This window comes from Delphinapterus leucas, chromosome 1, assembly GCF_059928025.1.
Source record: "Delphinapterus leucas isolate spDelLeu-1000000601 "Yukka" chromosome 1, BTC_Dleu_Yukka2, whole genome shotgun sequence".
Classification (NCBI taxonomy): domain Eukaryota; kingdom Metazoa; phylum Chordata; class Mammalia; order Artiodactyla; family Monodontidae; genus Delphinapterus; species Delphinapterus leucas.
This window is the reverse complement of record NC_143129.1, coordinates 20,239,083-20,260,329: the sequence shown is the minus strand read 5'-3', so window position 1 is coordinate 20,260,329 and position 21,247 is coordinate 20,239,083. Positions and strand designations below refer to the sequence as shown.

At 39.6% G+C, this 21,247-nt stretch overlaps 1 protein-coding gene across 1 annotated transcript in view; it reads left to right on the top strand.

Annotated features, from left to right (window-relative positions):
- The window catches only part of USH2A (usherin), a 777,251-nt gene that overhangs the window by 676,316 nt on the left and 79,688 nt on the right, over positions 1 to 21,247 (top strand). The window contains exons 61-62 of the mRNA XM_022579226.3: positions 14,798 to 15,025; positions 19,423 to 20,939. Of these exons, the coding sequence (XP_022434934.3) occupies positions 14,798 to 15,025; positions 19,423 to 20,939 (1,745 nt within the window). The remainder of the gene's footprint in view (positions 1 to 14,797; positions 15,026 to 19,422; positions 20,940 to 21,247) is intronic.

Genomic DNA, 21,247 nt, shown 5'->3' with positions numbered 1-21,247 from the left:
GTATGCTGTCGGTACTACACATGTTGAGTTTAATTGCCACTTAAAATGTCTTCAAAAAGATTACACCATGATTTTGCATTAAAATGAAAAGTTATTGTATAAACAGAAAGGCACAGAAGCAGCAGCTTAATATATAATTTAAAAAAAAAACCTATACCCATACAAGTCTAAAGGTGTCTTTCCACAAATATAAAACAAAAACTCCAAGTGTTAAAAAAGCATTGTATCTGCATTCAATTGGAAGCATTTTTTCCTTTCTTAGGCATACATAAAATAACAGTGTGTCCTTCAAATCCTTCAAATTCAAGGATTCAAAGAAATGAGGTATATTCCATGACAAATTTATTTTACTGAAGTACAGTTGATTCACAATGTTGTGTTAATTTCTACTGTACAGCAAAGTGATTCAGTTATACATATATATATATATATATATATATATATACATTCTTTTTCATATTCTTTTCCATTGGTTTATCACAGGTTATTAAATATAGTTCCCTGTGCTATACAGTAGGACGTTGTTGTTTATCCTTTCTATATATAATAGTTTGCACCTGCTAATCCCAAACTCCCAGTCCATCCATCCCCCACCCCCTCACCCTTGGCAACCACAAGTCTGTTCTCTATGTCTGTGAGTCTATTTCTATTTTGTAGGTAAGTTCATTTGTGTTGTATTTTAGATTCCACATATAAGTGATATTATATGACATTTGTGTTTCTCTTTCTGACTTACTTCACTTAGTATGATAATCTCTAGGTCTATCCATGTTGCTGCAATGACATTATTTCATTCTTTTTTATGGCTCAGTAATATTCCATTGTGTATATATACCACATCTTCTTTATCAATTTATCTGTCAGTGGATACTTAGGTTGCTTCCATGTCTTGGCTATTGTAAACAGTGCTGCTATGAACACTGGGGTACATTATCTTTTCGAATTATAGTATTCTCCAGATAAATGCCCAGGAGTGGGATTGCTAGAGCATATGGCAACTCATTTTTTAAGGAACCTCCATACTGTTTTCCATAGTGGTTACACCAATTTATATTCCCATCAACAGTGTAGGAGGATTCCCTTTTCTCCACACCCTCTCCAGCATTTGTTATTTGTAGATCTTTTAGTGATGGTTATTCTGACCGGTGTGAGGTGTTACCTCATTGTCATTTTGATTTGCACTTCTCTAATAATTTGCAGTTCTCTAATAATTAGCACTTCTCTGATGACCATTCTTTCATGTGCCTGTTGGCCATCTGTATGCCTTCTTTGGAGAAATGTTTGTCTAGTTATTCTGCCCATTTTTCTATTGGGTTGTTTTTTGTTGTTGTTGTTATTGAGTTGTATGAGCTGTTTATATATTTTGGAAATTAAGCCCTTACTGGTCATATCGTTTGCAAATATTTTCTCCCAATCTGTGGGTTGTCTTTTCATTTTGGTTATGGTTTCCTTTGCTGTGCAAAAGATTATAAGTTTGATTAGGTCCTGTTTGTTTACTTTTGCTTTTATTTCTATTGCCTTGGGAAACTGGCCTGAGAAAACCTTGGTATGATTTATGTCAGAGAATCGGGTTTTTTTTTTGGTGTGGCATTGCCTAGATTATCAGTACAATAATGAATAGAGGGAATTCTGGCTTACCTGATTGTTATATTAATGGGAAGGTTTCTAAGGCTTTTATGTTAAATATGCGTTGGCCAAAAATTTCGTTTGGGTTTTTTCGTAAGCCGTTATGGGAAAACTCGAACGAACTTTTTGGCCAGCCCAGTATAATTTACTGTATGATTTTAGTAAATGTTTTTGATCAGACTAAGGATAATTTCTTCCATTTTCACCTGGCTAAGAGGTTTTATCGTGAACGGGTGTTGAATTTTGTTAATTCTATTAAGATGATCATATGGAAATCAACTTTTCTAAGGGCTAAATCCTATACAGTCATGATATCTCTTTTAAATATATTGTTGGACTCTATTTGCTAATATTATGACTTTTTCACCTCATCTCAAGTGATTTTGGTCAACAGAAACACATTTTTCTTGTTATGTTCTTGTCCGATTTTGATATTTTCTTGATGACATGTCATGAGTTTGGTATGTGGCCCAGTTTACCTCTTTTCTGGAACCCTTTGTCTATACACAATATCAATTATCTGTTACTTGCAGATTTAGTTAAAAGCAATAACAAAAACTTCACTGGTAAAACTCTCTGGACCTGGGCCTTTTTGAAGTAAGGGGCTGATTTAGGGCTTTATTTATTTTTATTTTAAGACTGATTAATATATTTGAGTACATTTATTTAAGTTCTCCTATTTTTCTCGAATTGCCCACTTTATGTACACTTTCACATTTACTATCATAAACTGGTTCACATTTTCCTATTTCCAAGGATAACCTGGCCCATGAGGACTAAATGAGTATCTGCCATCCTAATACCCAAGACCCTCTGAAAAACATCATTTTGAGTTTATTAGCACCAACCTCCCTTTGTAAATGTCCCATACTACCTAATAGTATTATTTATTCTACATTGGAGAAAGGCATTGTCTTTTTCAGCTCAGCCCCCAAAGTCAGGGTATGTAAGAACACAAAAACGGTATCATATTCCATGCCCTATAGGTAAAAGCGAAAAATCATGCTCATTATTATATGATCCAGTTTATATATATATATACACATATATGTATATACACATATATGTAAATACATTTCTAAAGACCAAATAGCTGACGTCAATAACAAGGAAGAATTTACTCAATTAGTCAATGCATATGTATCCAGTACCTACTAGGTCTTCACAGCAAACATTTACAAAGGTAGTGTTTATGAATTTAACTTAAAAGATCTACTTACATTCATAAGATGCTACGCCATTTTTCAAAATCATCCTCCATATATTCTCCATATAAGCCAGGGTACTATGCACTAAAAATACCTTGTGAGTTATTCAGTGCTTTAGACTCAACCTTTTATTTATGCATAGCTTCCAGAATATTTATTGAATATCTTATGCATAGAAGCATCTCTTAGATGCTTAGGATAATAATAAAATCTAGCACTTATTAAATTCCTACTGCATAACAGAAACTATTCTACAAGTTAACTCACTAAAACTTACAAACTGAAAAAGATAGGTACTATTACTATTCCTTTTTTACATATGAAGAAACCAGAGTAAAGCAAGGTTAAGAAACAGTCCTGACGCAAAACGTTTCGTTCACTTTGCAGTGGGAAGACAAACAAGTGAACAGACAGATATAATACAGTAGAAGATCCATTAATAAAGGAAGTAGATCTATGAATAAATTCAAACCCATTCTCTCTCACACGGAGCAATGCTTTTGACGAAGAAATTTGGGACAACTTGTTTCAAACAAATAATTTTAATTGAAAGGAGTGTGTACATATGAGTTGGGAATCTCAAGTTCAATTGCAAATCTAGTGTTGATGGATTGTAGGATCTTGTACAGGTAATTTAGGCCATTTGGATTTTAGTTTCAACTACAAAATTAGGCTGTTGGAGTAGAATCCAGTTATAATTTTTTGACTCTTTACCCTTAATTAAAAGTTTTACTAATAGGACTTATGTATACATGATATTTAATCACAAGTACTATGAGTGTGTCTATCAAAAGTTGGGAATATAAGACTCCTTCCTTCACTGCATAAAAGTTCAAACAAATCTTTGATTAATCTTTAATTGGAACTGTCAGTTAAAGCCAAGTATGATGCGGTTAAGTGGTACAGTATAGTTCGTGAACCCCTTAGAGTCCCAGAAACGTTTTCAGGGATCTGCCAGGTCAAAAATATTTTCATAATAATATGAAGACGTTATGTGTCTTTTTCACTCTCATCCCCTCACAGGTGTACAGTGGAGTTTTCCAGAGGCTACATTATGTGTGAAGATGCTTTTTCTCTGCTGGCTAACAGACTATGTGCTTCTGTGTTCTTTTCCTTTAATACTTTCTCAATTTAAATTTTTTATATAGCAAATATTGGTAGATATAAATCACAGAAACAAAAGCTTTTGGGAATCCTCTATTATTTTTAAGAAGTAGGGGTCCTGAGATCAAAACATTAGGACCACTGATGCAGTTGACAAGAACATTTGAACTCAATATAGTACAGGAGTAAAAGCATAACCCTGCCACTTACTAGAACTGTGACTCTGGACAAGTTACTTATCTAAGCCTCAGTTTCCTATCTGTAATGTTACCACCCTCAGAGCTTTGTTGTGAAGATGAAATGAGATTATGCATGTAAAGTCCTTTTTACACCAGGTCTGACACAGTAAAAGCAAAAACTTTGATCAAAAATAATGGTCCTGTCTTAGGAAGGATACACAAGAAAATGGTAAACTGATAACTTTTGTTACCATTGGGCAGGGAACTTGTCATTGTATCCTCTTCACATGGAAGTCACAGTTTATCAAAAGTAACAATTTAATGAAAACTCTAAAAAAATTTTTTAATTACCTTGTTCCTAATAGATAAAGGCCTTGTTCATTTCTGATGAAACTTTACTCTTCCAAATTTTATCTCTGAAAAGAGCTTGACGGTCAATGATGGTAGCTCTTCGTATATACATTGTTTTGCTGTGGAGGCTACAGCCAACTCCAAGTTAATTGGCTGATACCCAAGCATACCTGTATCACTTTGCCGCACACAGAATTTTAGCTAACCTAGTTTCCACATGCAAAGTGAAAAGGAAGTCCTGATTTCTAAAAAATAGTATACCTCTCCTACATCATCAGTCTCTCTCTCGTTATTGGAGAATTCCCAACAGTATACACACATGCTCTAGCACCTCCCTTGTTTTTTAAATGTGATCCCATAGGCCCCTCCAGCTACCATCCTATTTCCCTGATCTCCTTCACAGCCACACTTCTCAGAAGACTTATGTTACTATTCTGTTTCTACTTCTATACATCTGGTTGTCCCTTCCTCCCACTCCATCGGATTTCTGCTGGCTCTACTTCCAAAGTATAAGTCCGCTCAGTTAGTTTCATCTCTGTCATTATCACACCACTCCAAGCCACTATCAGCCCTCCCTGGACTTCTGCAAAAGCCACCCCCTCTTGACCCCCATTATCTACTGAATTGTGTTCCCCCAAAATTCATATGTTGATCCCCTAACCCCCAATGTGACTTTATTTAGAAATAGGACTGTAGGGAAGTAATTAAGGTTAAATGAGGTTGTAAGAGTGGGGCCCTAATCTGATAGGACTGGTGTCCTTATAAGAAGAGGAAGAGACACAAGAGATCTCTCCCTCTCTCCATGTGCACAGAGAGCAAAGCCATGTGAGGACACAGCAAGAAGGCAGCAGTCTACAACCAGGAAGAGAGCCCTCACCAGAAACCCTGATGGCACCGTGATCTGGGTGTTCTAGCCTCCAGACTGCAAGAATATAAATTTCTGTTTTTAAGCCAGTCTGGTATTTTTGTTATGGCAGCCTGAGTAGACTAATACAACCCCCTACATATATTTTTCACACAACAGCCATAATGATCTTCTTTAATTTATTTATTTTTATTGAAGTACACTTGATTTACAATGTTGTGTTAGTTTCAGGTGTACAGCAGAGTGATTCAGATATATAGATATATATATGTGCTTTTTCAGATTCTTTTCCACTGTAGGTTATTACAAGATATTGAATATAGTTCCCCATGCTATACAGTACGTCCTTGCTGATTATCAATTTTATATATAGTAGTGTGTATATTTTAATCCCAAACTCCTAATTTATCCCTCCTCACTACCTTTACCCTTTGGTAACCATAAGTTTGTTTTCTATGTCTGTGAGTCTGTTTCTGTTTTGTAAATAAGTTTAGTTGTACCATTTTTTAGATTCCACATATGTGATATCATATAATATTTGTCTTTGTCTGACTTACTTCACTTAATATGATAATCTCTAGGTCCATCCATGTTGCTGCAAATGTCATTATTTCATTCTTTTTTATGGCTGAGTAATATTCCACTGTGTATATATATATATATATATATATATATATATATATACCACATCTTCTTTATCCATTCATCTATCCATGGACATTTAGGTTGTTTCTGTGTCTTGGCTATTGTAAATAGTGCTGCTATGAACACTGGGGTGCATGTACCTTTTTGAATTAGAGTTTTCTCCAGATATATGTGCAGGAGTGGGATTGCTGGATCATGTGGTAACTCTATTTTTAGTTTTTGAAGGAAGAATGATCTCTTTAAAACCTAAATCAAATTGTGTCACTCCCTTGCTTAAAGGCCTTCAATAATTTTCCGTTGAAATTAGCATCAGACTCTAACTCTTATCTTGGCCTAAAAAGCTATCCACCATCTGGCACCTGCCCATCACTTTGACTGTACCTCGAGTCATCCTCCCTCACAGGCCTCACTCACACTAACTTCTCTCTGCCAGCAAAAATCTCAACCTCATCCTTCTGCCTAAAAGTTCCCCCTGGGGCTTCCCTGGTGGCGCAGTGGTTGAGAGTCCTCCTGCCGATGCAGGGGGCGCAGGTTCGTGCCCCGGTCCGGGAAGATCCCACATGCCGCGGAGCGGCTGGGCCCGTGAGCCATGGCCGCTGCGCCTGCGCGTCCGGAGCCTGTGCTCCGCAGCGGGAGAGGCCACAACAGTGAGAGGCCCGCATACCGCAAAAAAAAAAAAAAAGTTCCCCCCTGGTTTTTCACATGGTTTCTTCTGTAGTCTTGCCTACATGGAACTTCCTCAAGGATCTTCACCCACCTTTCTTAAACCAAGACTCAGTCTTCCCTACCACCTAAAAAACACTAGTTCATCACTCTAATTATTTCCTTCATAATTTGTCACAGCTTCTAATTCTCTGTCTCTGTCTCTGTCTCTCTCTCTCACCCACTCACTCCTTCTCTTTCCATTTTCCTTACAATGTAAGACTCAGGAGGGTATGTCCTTGTCTCCCGTGCTTTCTGCTGTGTCCTCAGAGCTTAGGAGGGTGCCTAGTACACAGGAAACCTTCAATAAATATGTGTTTAATCAAGGACTGAATAAACATAAGACTGGCTGGAATTAATGAAATTCTGTTCAATGCAGTTTATTACAGTTTTACTAGTATTGCCATAAAATAGATTGCCAGAGTGGAATTGCTGGGTCACAGAGTATCCACATTTTTAATTTTGATAGATCAGAAGGACTGCTTTTTAATATTTAGTGTGACTGATTTGCCACTTTAAAATTTAATTATCACAAATTTAATTTTTTTTCCTCTTCTCCTTTGAAAAATGAGCCATTTTAAAACCTTTCTTTTTTCTCCCCCATGTTTTTATGGTAACTGAGGCTTCATCGTTCATTTGCAAGAGCCCTAGCTTTTGTTTTATATTGATAGATTAAATTGATAGAGCCCGTTTATCTATAAAGAAAACTTCTGTGAGTTGAATCTTCTTGTTGCACTGACCCCCCCCATTACAAAATGAATGATGTACTTCAATGAGAGAAGAAAATACCCCCTTTTTCACATGTCATTCTTCTTCTCTGAATGTAGATATTTGTGGAAGACACAAAAGTACACACAGCACTAACACATGAAAACTCTAAGCTGAATATTTTAAATTTGAAATTTACAATCGTTACAACAGATGACCCCCGACCAATCAGTTATGTAACAATACATATCACAATTACTTAACGGGAGGATATGCATTTATACTTTCTTGAAATCTTTCCAATTGAGCCCTCTGACATTAGTTAGAACCCAGAGCTAAGAATGCTTTCACACTTGTTTGAACTTTTGAATTAGCTTCATTCTGTTTTGTTTCATCAACAGTATCCCTAAACTTTTCCAGCTGCCTTCTAGCTGTTTGATGTGTATAAAGTATAAGGGTATGGATGGTTCCACACAAACATGTCCCCACTACCAGCAAAAACCATAAACCAGGTACATGTGATTCAGGGCAGAGGACAGTATAATTGTCTTCAATTCAGTCCAGCTGTTATAATCCCCACCTTGAGTTCAATCGAAAGACAAACACTGTGCAAAGAATAATTTCAAATTTTGAAATGGATCAAATATTCAATAAAATTTTTTTTAATCTTATTCCTTTTTTTAAATGTTATCATGTTTCAATTTATAGGAGAAGAAATTTTGTCTCTGAAGATTATGAGCTGAACAGGCACACATTTGGCCTAATTATATACAGTTGAGGAATAATGGCTTCCACCTCTTTGTACAACTGCCGTAGTCACTCATGTATAATATCTGTGACCATGGGCATTTTTTTTTTTTTTTTTTTTTTGCGGTACACGGGCCTCTCACTGCTGTGGCCTTTCCCGTTGCGGAGCACAGGTTCTGGATGCGCAGGCTCAGCAGCCATGGCTCACGGGCCCAGCCGTTCTGCGGCATGTGGGATCTTCCCAGACCGGGGCACGAATCCGTGTCCCCTGCATCGGCAGGCAGACTCTCAACCACTGCGCCACCAGGGAAGCCCCATGGGCATTTTTATGTTAACATTATTTACAATGTTCCAATTGTAAATTTACAATGTATAGCATATCTATTTTTTCTCTTTTTTTTAATTGAAGTATAGTTGATTTATAATGTTGTGTTAGTTTAAGATATGCAGCAAAGTGATTCAGATATATATACATGTATTCTTATATATATATGTATGTGTTCTTTTCAGATTCTTTTCCCTTATAGGTTATTTTAAAATATTGAGTAGATTTCCCTGTGTTATACAGTAGGTCCTTGCTGGTTATCTATTTTATATACAGTACTGTGTATATTTTAATCCCAAACTCCTAATTTACCCTTGTTGTTCATCTATTTTATATTTAGTAATTTGTATCTGCTAATCCCAAACTCCTAATTTATCCTTCCCTGCCTCCCTTTCCCCTTTGGTAACTATAAGTTTGTTTCCTCTGTCTGCGAGTTTATTTATGTTTTAAGTTCATTTATATCTTTTTTTTTTTTAAGATTCCACATATAAGTGATACCGTATGATATTTGTCTTTCTCTGTCTGGTGTACTTCACTTAGTATAATAATCTCTAGGTCCCTCCATGTTGCTGCAAAATCTTATTCCTAAGAAAATACTCTCCTATTACCTTTTACATATGACAGTCTATACTTTATTGGCTGAATAATAATTAAATGAATGAATGAATTCAACTTAACAGATTTATTATTTTATCAGTCACTAACCATGACCTATACCATGACAGGCAAAATTTAAACGTTCTTCCATTATTCCTTCAAATTGCATGGTAGAGTTCTGTTGTTCATTGTTTCCTAACAAATGTAGTCCAGAACCTTTAGGGTGACATTCACAGCCCTGTCCAATTTTACCACCAGTCTCTTCCCTTCCTTAATCCCCACTGTTGCCCTATATCCACAACCCTTCAGCTACGTTCAACTCTTAGCTCTTTTCCAAATGTATCCTGCATTTTTTCCTTCTGTTCTTTCTTCCAATCCCTCACACATTTTCATCTACTCAAACTCTATATCTTTCCTGTCCTACATCAGATGCCAGCGAAGTTTTCCCCAGTCCCTCACCTTCTTTCCCAATTAGAAGTATCTATCTCTTCAGTATTTCCCTGATTTACCTGGCGCTCAGTATAGCATCTACTACACTCTGAATTGTGTGCATCTGTATATATTGTTGATCTGCTCTATTGGATTAAAAGCTCCTAAGCGTCAAAAGCCTGTGCTCGGGCTTCCCTGGTGGCGCAGTGGTTGGGAGTCCGCCTGCCGATGCAGGGGACGCGGGTTCGTGCCCCGGTCCGGGAGCATCCCACATGCCACGGAGCGGCTGGGCCCGTGAGCCATGGCCGCTGAGCCTGCGCGTCTGGAGCCTGTGCTCCGCAGCGGGAGGGACCACAACAGTGAGAGGCCCGCGTGCCGCAAAAAAAAGCCTGTGCTCTCCATCTCGTATCCCCACACCAACTTTACTGAACCTTGTACGTATCAGATGCTCAAAAGGGTTTAAAGAATTGAATGGAGCTGCTGGCCGACAATACTAAATGTTTCCCCTGACCGTTTTGGCAGTTCTGTCTTGCCACTTAGCAACGCCACCTAACATAGACACACTGTTCACACACATGACAATAGATCATAAACCCAAAGGGTGTTTTCTTCTACCTTTCTTGTGCTGTCAGTCGATCTTTCATTCTGGAGCAACTCTACGTGTATGTGTGTGTCATCAAAAAATGTCTTCTTTGTCCCACCAGCCAGGAGCTCTGTAGACAGAGATGGCATTTTATACTGACCCCTAAAGTCAGTATACATGTGAAATCAGTGGAAATTTTCTGACTGTGTTAACATTTTGCAGGCTTGGAAGTCCATGCTTAGATAACCATGGATAAGCACTTAAGGTTGATATTTGGAGATGGGTAACAAAGAGAGCATTTCTGTATTAAGACTGATTGGATTTTTACAAAATAAGTACTAGATAGAAATATGTTGATGAACTTTTGGAGAACTCAAAAATTAACTTTATGAATGGGAAGGAATATAGATTGACAATGCCTCAAATCATCTGGCTTTCAGAAATCTAGAAAAATATTTTGTGTTGATTTTTTAGGCACTAAAATATATAAAAGTCATTCAATTGACTGGATGTACTCGGCTCAAAGCCATGAATTTCAGGTGATGCTAAATGGGAACTTTTCTTATTTCTCGTGTTTCAGTGGTAACTAAACCAGAAGCTTGTCAATAACCAGTCCTTTATTTTATCATTATGACAAGATAAACTGTAACTTACGATAAAACGGAGACGCAGCATCCAAGTGGTTCAACTGAAGAAAACAAAAGTTAAGATATTTAAATCTAGATTTCCCTGAAGTTCTCTGTGCAAAATAAGCAAACTTTCAATATGAGGTATTCTCTGGGTCTTGGCATTCGTGAGAATTAAGGAGGCAAAGGAATCCTACAACCAGGTTAGGATTTATAAGCCAATAGTCACCCATTTTTAAATACGGAGCCCAAGATAAGGGGTGAAGCCAGAAGAAACCCCATTGGCTGGAAATGAAGTTGATGGTGACCAGGAAGATTAACCCCTTCCAAATGCAATAAGCACACATAAGACTCTGTTGATGAACACAGCAGTGCCGAGACATCACTGTTTTAGTTCATTACCAGGAGCAGGGTAAAAAGAGTCCTTAGGGCCAAGGTAAATGGGTTCAGTGAAAATGCACCTTAAAGACCAGAGGGAAGGCTCTGGAAACTTCTGGATCATCAGATCAATGGACTCAAAGATGACTAAGTCAGGTTGCTTTATGCAGTTTAAACATTTGTGCAGGGAGTCTCCCCATGCAGCCTTTTATTGACAGCTACAGATCAATGGTAATTTTTGATCATTTTCAACCTACATAAACCTATTGACCCCATGGCCACCTTTGGGGCACTTCAAGTAATCAAAAATAATCAGAGGAGATGGTGTAAAATTGTCTGACTGCCAAAGACTCCAAGTAGTTTCATGTGCCCACAGGAGCAGAGTTGAGAGGTTAAAGTGTAGTTCACATTGCCAGCAGAACCTCAACTGGCGGAGTGTTCCAGAGAGTCTTGTCTTTATGTCTCATTAAAGGACTCACTGATCTGTATATATTAGATTGCAGAGAATGAATTATTCCCGTTTTCCTTTGTTGAGTCATTCTTTTCTTCGACTGCCTAACAGAAGTGGTTAATATACTTTTAGAATTTAAAAAAAAATTAGCAATATTATGTGGCTGTAGACATGGACAGGACAAAGACAAAAGGGAAGAAGGTATAAGTTAGGTAGCCCAAAGGTCAGGGATAACAAATATATATATATATATATATATATATATATATATATATATATATCTCAAAAGAATCAGTAGGACAGAAAAGGGAAATATCAAACAAAACAATGACAATGAAAAGAAATCTTATTGAATTAAGATAATCTCCAGAGGGAAGGAAGAAAAGGGGCAGCAGCGGGGCGAAAAGAAGGAAGTTTTTAATGAGGACTTTCCCAGTCAGTGGGACAGAATGCTCCGTCCCCAAAAGAAGGAATGGAATCCAAATCACGTAAGGTCAACAGGGCTCAAGCAAATATTCTGAATTTAAGGAAAATCACAAGTAACTGAGTAAACAAACAAGACTCAACCTAATCCATAGAGTGAACTGTGCCCAGATTTTACAGTTGGATTCTAAAATAGTGAACTCTGGGGTTAGATATCCATTCAGGGAAGAATAATATAAAGGATTTCCTAAAATGTCAAAGAATAAATCGGTTAGGGATTGTCTTGCCATTTTGAAGTTTACTTTTTATATGGACTTAACTAAATATTGACAAAAAGTACGGCTATCGCTGAGGTTTATTTAAAGCATGCGTGTGTGTGTTGTAGTTTTGCAGAAATAACAAGTTGACATAATATGGGAACTTGTCTCAGTATAAATTTATGATATAAAAATTCTCCTTCACGTTTCCTGTACATTTATGATATGTGATTATTTCTATATTTTAAGAAGATATATAGACCAAATTAAGCAAAACAACTGTTGCAATCACCTTTTGTAGGAGTCTACATGTAAACATTTCTGTGTCAGGCAGGCGTGAACTTCAACTTGAGACCTGCAGGGCATATTTCCACATTAGTTGGTGGAGGTTTTGAAGCCAGAACATTTTCAGTACTTCTGCTTTCAAGGATCTGGCTATAAATGTTCATTAAAAGAATCTATAATGAAATCAGTTTTGTTATTTTTTAAATGGTTGCCTGGAGTGTGTTGGATGACTGAATGTCAGTTAATCATTGAGCACTCATGGCACCGAAAGCGCTTGATGGTATTGCCATCTAGGGGCTGAATGGAATTCTCAGCTCTGAAATAAACTGTAATTGAGCAGGTGCTGCTATGGACAATATACATATGTTTTTGCTTTATAGCCCACATGCTTTTCGTGTTTCTTATGACAAAAGCTATCTCTAAATGTCCCCCAGCAGCCTACCTTTTTTTATATATAATCTGTTAGAGGTGATTACAATTTGCTTTGGAGCTGATGCTTTTTTAGCATCTATTACTGAATATTCTGAACAAAGAATTGTTCTTTTTTGCATTATTAATCTTGCCCATGTTTGCCCTATTTCCACAGAAAAGGAATCATTTATCAGAAAAGAATGTTTGTAATCGGGACTTGTAGCATATTCAGCTTTAATATTCACTATGGTCATTCTATTTCTGTGCTATATTTATCTAAAAGACCAATCCAATGTTGTTGGAGAAATAAGTTTTAAATATTTATGATCTAACTTTTAATATTTTAAAAAAGAGAAATTAGTATTTCTGTAAAATTTTTTTCAGAGCCTGGTCGCTTAGCAAATGTTTAAATATTAAAAGATTTCAAGAGTTCAGCCTGTAATATCATAATAGGACCTTACTGAAACAGGAAAATTGACTTTACAAGTTTTTGATAAGTAAAGGAAATTATATTTCCTCTGCTTGTGTTTAACACATAATAAGAAACAGTAACTAATAGAAACTTATAAAACTTATAACCAAGACTGTGGGGAAATGGTGTCAAAAATTATTTGTACGGTGTGTTTTGGCTTTGTCTAACCAGTTTTTTCGGAAAATGGTTCAGTTGGATTTTGCCAACTGGTTTTAGATTTTATTCAAAATGAGATTTGGATTCCCTCAAATTAAAAAGAATTTCCATACACATAACTTTGTCTGGTGCTTTCGGGTACTGCTCTCAGAAATAACTTTCTCTTCTTCATCTCATCTTCCTCTTCCTGTGCCCACCAAGAAAAGGACAATTGAAGACGATCTGTCACATTTAAGTGTCAAATAAACCAAAGCTGACCTCACATACCATTAAGTGTATATATCCTATTAAACCAGTAAAAACTTCTTTGTGATTATTCACGTCCAATGGATATGGTACACAACAGGAAGTGTCTGTGTGTGTGTGTGTTTACCTATACACACATTACTGGTCCACTTGCAGACATAATTCCTATCTGTAAACAGACATTTCCATCCAGCCCAGATGTAGAAAGAGCACCCTGGGCTCTTTCAAAACATTAGGATTCTTAGGTCCAGTTTCATTATGCAAAATATGGTTAGTGCTGCTGTCCAAGCAGGAAAAAAACTATTGTGCTATCATTTATTTTTCTTTTAAATTAACAAAGACCAAATACTCAAAGCCTAGCTAACAATTACTTTTGGTAAATTTCAGAGTTTTAGTTAGGGTGTTTTTAACAAATGAGAATATTTTCACATTGATATTAATAGTAGACTGCCCTCAGGGTGCTTGTGCATCTATAGTTCAGTTGGTTTATTGTTGTTTCCTTGTGTTTGTTTTATTGTCTTTGTAAAATGTAAATACACACCAAGAGAATGAGAGGGGGGGAGATGGGGAGAGTCTTACGTAAAAAATAGTGTCGGGGTTTAATGAGAGAGAATTAGCGTTGCTCAGGTTCAATTTCCAAATCCTTAAGATTATTCCATTCTCTGCCACTCAACTTGGTACCGATTTCCATCATGAAATCATGCTACACTGACCTGAGACATCATAGATTTTTTTAATTGCTTTTGTAATATATTGCATCCCTTGGGTCGCAAGCTCTGAAAAGGCAAGGATCCTATCTGATCCAAGCTGTGTGTGTGTGTGTGTGTGTGTCTGAAATCACACAACATTAGGTAATATATTTAGCATGTGAAGAACAAGAAAAAACCATATTGTTTTCTTAATAATTCAAATCTCTGTTGTGATATTTGTGCTGCCATTGGTGAGGCGTCTTGGCCAAAGAATGACCTTCCAGCAATTGGCAGCAGTTTCCAAAAGGAAACTAAACTGTTCATTTTCTTCCAGGGGACAAGCCATCAAGCCCACCTGTTTGGCTTAGAACCCTTCACCACATATCACATTAGTGTTGTGGCCACAAACCAGGCGGGAGAAGTTTCAAGCCCCTGGACTCTAGTTCGAACCCTAGAATCTTCCCCCAGTGGATTGAGCTACTTTACAGTGGAGCAGAAGGAGAACGGCCGGGCATTGCTACTGCAGTGGTCAGAGCCTGTAAGAACCAATGGTGTGATTAAGGTAATGTCTACCCTGAATATGCGATCATGTTTGGTATTCTACAGATAAATAGATGAGCCCTGACATGCCATCAGGTCACTTTGGGAAAACTCCCTTCACAGTCTGGTTAATTCTTCCTGATAGTTCCTCCAGGCGCTTAATCATAGATCAGAGAAAACTAGCTCACACGTGTTAAGCTTCCTATGAACCCAACGCTGTCTAAGTGCTCTCTATGGATTATCTCATTTAATCCGCACATCAGCCCTACTCTGTAGGTACCACTAAACCTCACTGGGCACATAAAGGCTAAATCACTGTCTGAGGCTAAACAACATTGCGACAACCGAATTGGGATTTGAAGCCAGGTAGTCACACCAAAACGGAACTCTAAATGACCATGTTCCTAGTGCCTCCCGAATTGTCCTTCCCAGCTCTTTGCTTAAGCTTTGCCTAATTTGCACTTTGAGCAGAGCTCACTCAGCAGGAAACAGGAAGCCCCACATGTCTGCTAAGTCCACGATGGCCCTATGTAGCCATGAGAAGCAGTCTTATTAATGTCACATCTAACCCCAGCTTCACCAGTCTGTGAGCGCCCAAATAAGGTTTCCATTATCATCCACATTTTGATGCCTTGAACCATCACCCACATAAGAGGCAGCATCGTCACCCTTCTGATGTTCTTCTCCAAGGCTGCTGGCAACTCAGCTGTCCATCTATTACTGCCTCTGCCTCTAGTCTCCTCTGGCCCTGGACCACCACTCAGGCCCTCATCAATCACCTCGTGCAGGCTGGGACTGCCACCCCCTGCAGATGCTGGAGACACTCTGCCTCTCCTTTACCACTCCCTCTCAAGGTGGCAAAGACTCCCCCACTAATTCCACATAGAACATCTAAGACTAAGCTGTGACTTTTGATAAACCTTCCCTGAAAACCCCATAGTGGGATGCTGGCAGGAAATTACCTACAGCAGTGACTTAGATCTGTAACTAGAGCTCACAGACCCAGGCCCATCCTCATGGGCCTCCCTGTAGGCTGCCTCACTGCCTGGTACGGTGGCCACCTCTCTGCCCACCTCCAGGTATGCTACAAGTAGCAGAAGCAAGCTGCTTTCTACCAGCCCCTGACATGTGACTGAGCCGGACTTTGCCTACTCTAGGACAGGAGGCCTGAGCCTTAGGAACCATGGCCTTAAAATCCAAGCCTCAGCCCATCAGAGAAAAGAGTATCTCTTTCACACCCATCAAAGCACCCCTCCTTGTGAGTGTTTATTTCCCATCCCAGTGTCTGCCTCTTCCTGGAATGATTGACAATAGAAATATCTACTCCTTTTACGTGCGTTTGTGGTTCACCAAATATTTATTGAGGCTTCTACTAAGTTCCAGGCAATTATTCAGGAGTGAACAAGACAGGCAAGGTCCCTGCTGTCATAGACCTTGTGTGTGTGTGAGAATACATGAACAGTGGGGCTACAGAGACGCAAACAAAAAGCTAGTACACAAACCAGAGAATTTAAGAGAGTGGTGAATGCTATAAAGAAAGTTAAACAGAATAATGTAATTATGCCTGCTCGGGCTGTTTTAGCATGGGTGATCATTTGAATTGAGTTGACATTTGAGCTGAGCCCTGAATGACAAGACAGAGTCAGTCATGTGAAGATACGAGAGCAAAATGTTCAGACAAAGTGAACAGCAAATGCAAGGCCTGAAGCCAGGGATGAACTTGGTTTCTTCACATCAAGGGAAGAAAGCCAGTGTGGTTGAAGTTTGGGAGGGTTGGGGAGGGAAGATGATACTAGATGAGACTCAAGGGATTGGTGAACGGTGGATTGTGTGCTCAACCTTGTGGGCTGTGATCAGGAGCTTGGGATTTATTCTGAGTGTGATGAAGAACTACGGAAGGGTTTAGGCAAAGGGATAGCACAATCAGATTTATGTTTTTCCAAATCACTCTGGCTCCTATGTAGGAAATGGGCTATAAGGAGACCAGTGGAGTTTGGAATCTGTGAAAGAAGTCAGGGTAGAATTGACTGTGGCTTGAATTAGAGTGGGAGTTGAGAAGGTCGAGAAATGTGCGTGGATTGGGGATGTATCCAGAGGTAGAGATGACAAGATCTGTTAATGAACTGAATGTGATACATGAAGGAAAAGTAGTACTTCAGAATGACATCTGGACTTTAGCCTTGAGTCGTTGACTGGCAAGGGAAGGCTGGAAGATGTACAGGTTTGAGGGGATAAGTAGGTGGTTGGAAGTACAGGTCTAGAACACTCGAGAGAGTTCTTCATGAAGATATATGTATTTGAATACTACTCATTCAAATAGTATTCAAACCCATGGGCCTGGAGGAGTAGTATTCAAACCCATGGGCCTGGAGGACATCACCTATGGAGAGAATCTAACTCGAGATGAAGAGAGCCTGGGGTCAAGCCCTGGGGAATACAAAAGTTTAGAGGTCAAGAGTATGGAGAGGAGCTGTCAAGACACATGAGGTAGAAGGAATAGTAGATGAGAGGGATGTCCCAGAAGGGAACAGAAAATGTGCCAATGGTGTTGAGAGATCCAGTAACATGAGGGCAGAGATGTGACCCTGTATTTGGAAACCAGCAGGTCACTGTGATCTTCACAAGAAAATCAAATGTTGAAATGGGAAACCTGGTCGGGATGGTTTGAGGGAATAGGATAGCAACTCTCCAAAGAAGTATAGATGGAAAGAAAAGAACAGAGAAATGGGGCAGGAGCCAGGGGACTATGGTGTCAAGAAGTTTTATTCAAAAATCAGTGAAAGATCCTAGAGTACATTTAAATGTTAATGGAAATAACCCAGTCGAGGGAGATAAATCAGTGAAGCAAGAGATGATGAGAATAATTGCAAGAGTGAAATCTGTAGGAAGGAGGAGAGGACAGGATCCAGAGCTCAGGTGGACTTCAGTGGGGGGCAGAGGTACTTCATCCATAGGAAAAGGAACAGAGGCAAATAGGGTACGTCTAGATTCACATGCCTATGGCAGTGATAATCTATAACATGAGAACATTCCTGTCTGACTGCCTCTACTTTCCTCAGTCAAATATGTGGTTATGTCAACAACCACCTGTGAGGGAGAGAAGGGGGTATTGGCTGTTAGTGGGGAAAGGAGAGGATATTTCTTACTTTGGAAAATGAGAGAGCAAACATACGGTTTTATAGTTGGTGATCATCTGTTTAAAAGTTATGGTAAGAAATTTAAAGTGAGACCAATCAATATATTTGAGAGTTTTTCTCCAGACCCAGTTAGAAGCTAAGGTCCAGAGGGAGAGCTGAATTTAACACTAGTTAGAGATTTGCCAGGTGGATATGGGGGAGGGGACAGAGAGTCAGAGAGACTTTCAAATTGATTGTGGAGTCTAAGCCGTCTTCAGAAAATACTCTATTCCCCTTCCCTCAGGGGTATGATCTTGCCCTGAGACCCCCAACAAGAAAATCACACCAAAATACAGTAGTCCAACATAAATAGATTTCCAGATCTAGGCTATTTAATCTTAAATAACATTAAAGTATATCAACAATCCAGGAACAACCTGTGGGAAGATTTGCCTCTCAAGGGACTCTGGTATTTGTCCATCTCATCTTAAGAGACATAATCACAGGGTCACGACCATGTACAGGAAGGTCTCCTGTCTCTCAGGTACACTGAAGCATGAAAAGATGGGGAACCATCATTCAAAAACATCTACGTTCAAGTTAAGTTACCTCTCATCTTCCCCAAAGAACAATGAATAATATGGGTTGGAAACTTGCTCTACATTTGTATCATGAGCATTCAGATGGTTTTCCCTGGAACAAAACAATACTTTGCTCCAAAGAAACCATCTATTCTTCTATAACTGGTAAGAGGAAACAGGGTGGGTTTTCCATTTTCTGGTCATCAGTTTGTACCTATGTTTTTGTATATGTGTATAACATGTATATGTACCTACGTACATGCATGTGTGCCCACACCAGACACTCACACATTTTCCGCCCTGGCACCCTGGTACAAATGATTAAGCATTATAATTCCATTTCCCAGTAAATGCTGTGGCAATAGACAATGTGGATAGGCCCAATTTAGCCTACTCAGGGTGAAATTAAAAGCACTTAATTTTTATAAAATAGGGAATTTGAATACTATTCCCCACTTCTAAAAGATAAAAATGGGAGGAAACCCCGTGAGCGCTCTTTAAGTCAACGAATTAATTTCAGTAACTCTTAGCTTTTAGATATATGCTTACATGATATCCAACCTTAAAAAAAGAAAAAGCAAAGATCACATTCCCAAAATTCATATCAGAATGCTTCTTCTGGCTTAGGATCATCAAGGTGAGGAATAGGGGGCAGAAGGGGTTAAAAGGGACGAAATAGTGACACCAAGAAATCATATGCTTTGTTCCCCATCTTCCTGCAGACGTACCATGTCTTCAGTGATGGTGTCTTGGAGTACGCTGGCCTGAATCGTCAATTTCTCTTCCGACGCCTGGACCCCTTCACGCTCTACACGCTGACGCTGGAGGCCTGCACCAGAGCGGGCTGTGCACACTCGGCACCCCAGCCTCTGTGGACAGAAGAAGCCGCACCCCAGTCTCAGCTGGCTCCCACCATCCAGTCTGTGGGGTCCACCCGCGTCGAGCTGAGCTGGTCAGAGCCCGTTAACCCAAACGGAAAGATAATTCGCTATGAAGTGATTCGCAGATGCTTCGAGGGAAAAGCTTGGGGGAATCAGACAATCCAGGACGATGAGAAAATTGTTTTCACAGAATATAATACTGAAAGGAATACATTTATGTATAATGACACAGGTCTGCAGCCATGGATGCAGTGTGAATATAAAATCCACACTTGGAATTCAGCAGGCCATACCTGCAGCTCTTGGAGTGTGGTAAGGACGAGGCAAGCACTTCCAGAAGGCCTCTCTCCACCTGAGATAGCCCAGGTATCTGTGAATCCCCCCAAACTGATGATTTCCTGGATCCCACCAGCACAGCCTAATGGCATTATCCAGTCCTATAGGCTTCAAAGGAACGGGGTGCTCTATCCTTTCAGCTTCGATGCTGAGACTTTCAATTATACTGATGAAGCGCTGCTTCCTTTTTCCACGTACAGGTATGCAGTCACAGCCTGCACCAGTGAGGGCTGTTCCACCAGCACACCTACCAGCATCACAACCCTTGAGGCTGCCCCTGCAGGGGTCAGCCCTCCAGCTCTTTGGACCATCAGTGCCACTCAAATAAATGCATCTTGGTCACCGCCATCAATTCAAAATGGAGAGATCACTCAGTATTTACTCAGATTGGATGGTAAGGAGTACCTTGCTGGGCAGAACCTGTCCCTCTTGGTTTCCCACCTGCAGCCTTCCACGCAGTATAATCTCTCCCTAGTGGCCTGCACCAATGGAGGTTGCACAGCTAGTGTGGTAGAGTCTGCCTGGACGATGGAGGCCCCGCCACAAAACATGGACCCTCCAAAACTCCAAGTCACGGGCTCAGGATCCATAGAAATCACCTGGAAACCGCCAGGAACCCCAAATGGCCAGATCAGAAGCTATGAACTTAGGAGGGACGGAACCATTGTCTATACCGGCCTGGAAACTCGCTATCATGATTTTACTCTCGCCCCGGGTGTGGAGTATGGCTACACAGTGATGGCCAACAACAGCCAAGGGGGTGTTTTGAGTCCACTTGTCAAAGATCGAACCAGCCCCTCAGCGCCTTCAGGGATGGAGCCTCCAAAATTGCTGGCCCAGGGCCCTCAGGACATCTTAGTGAGCTGGGACCCTCCAGTAAGGACAAACGGTCATATCGTCAACTACACCCTCTTCATCCGTGAGCTGTTTGAAAGAGAAACAAAAATCGTACACGTAAACACAACTCATAATTCTTTTGGTACACGGTCATTCATAGTAAACCAGCTGAAGCCATTTCACAGGTAGGTAACTGACCCTGGGTTTCCTGAGAACAAGCCACTGCCCCTTTCTATTGCGTGAGCCCTTGGTCAGTCCCAGTGGAGACTCTAACAGCAAGATGTGTGACATGCCCAAGCCCCATCCATTTAACCATCCAAGTAGACTAACTACGTCCTTATCCAGCCCAAGCCTGCTTGATTACTTCTGGAGAGCAAAATTCTCGCACGCAGGTGACATTTTGAGAGGCAGTTTTTTTAGACATGTTTGCACGTCATCGCAATGTCTGGAACCAAGTAGTGGAGAGGTAGGGCCACTTCCCTGAGTCTGGTCC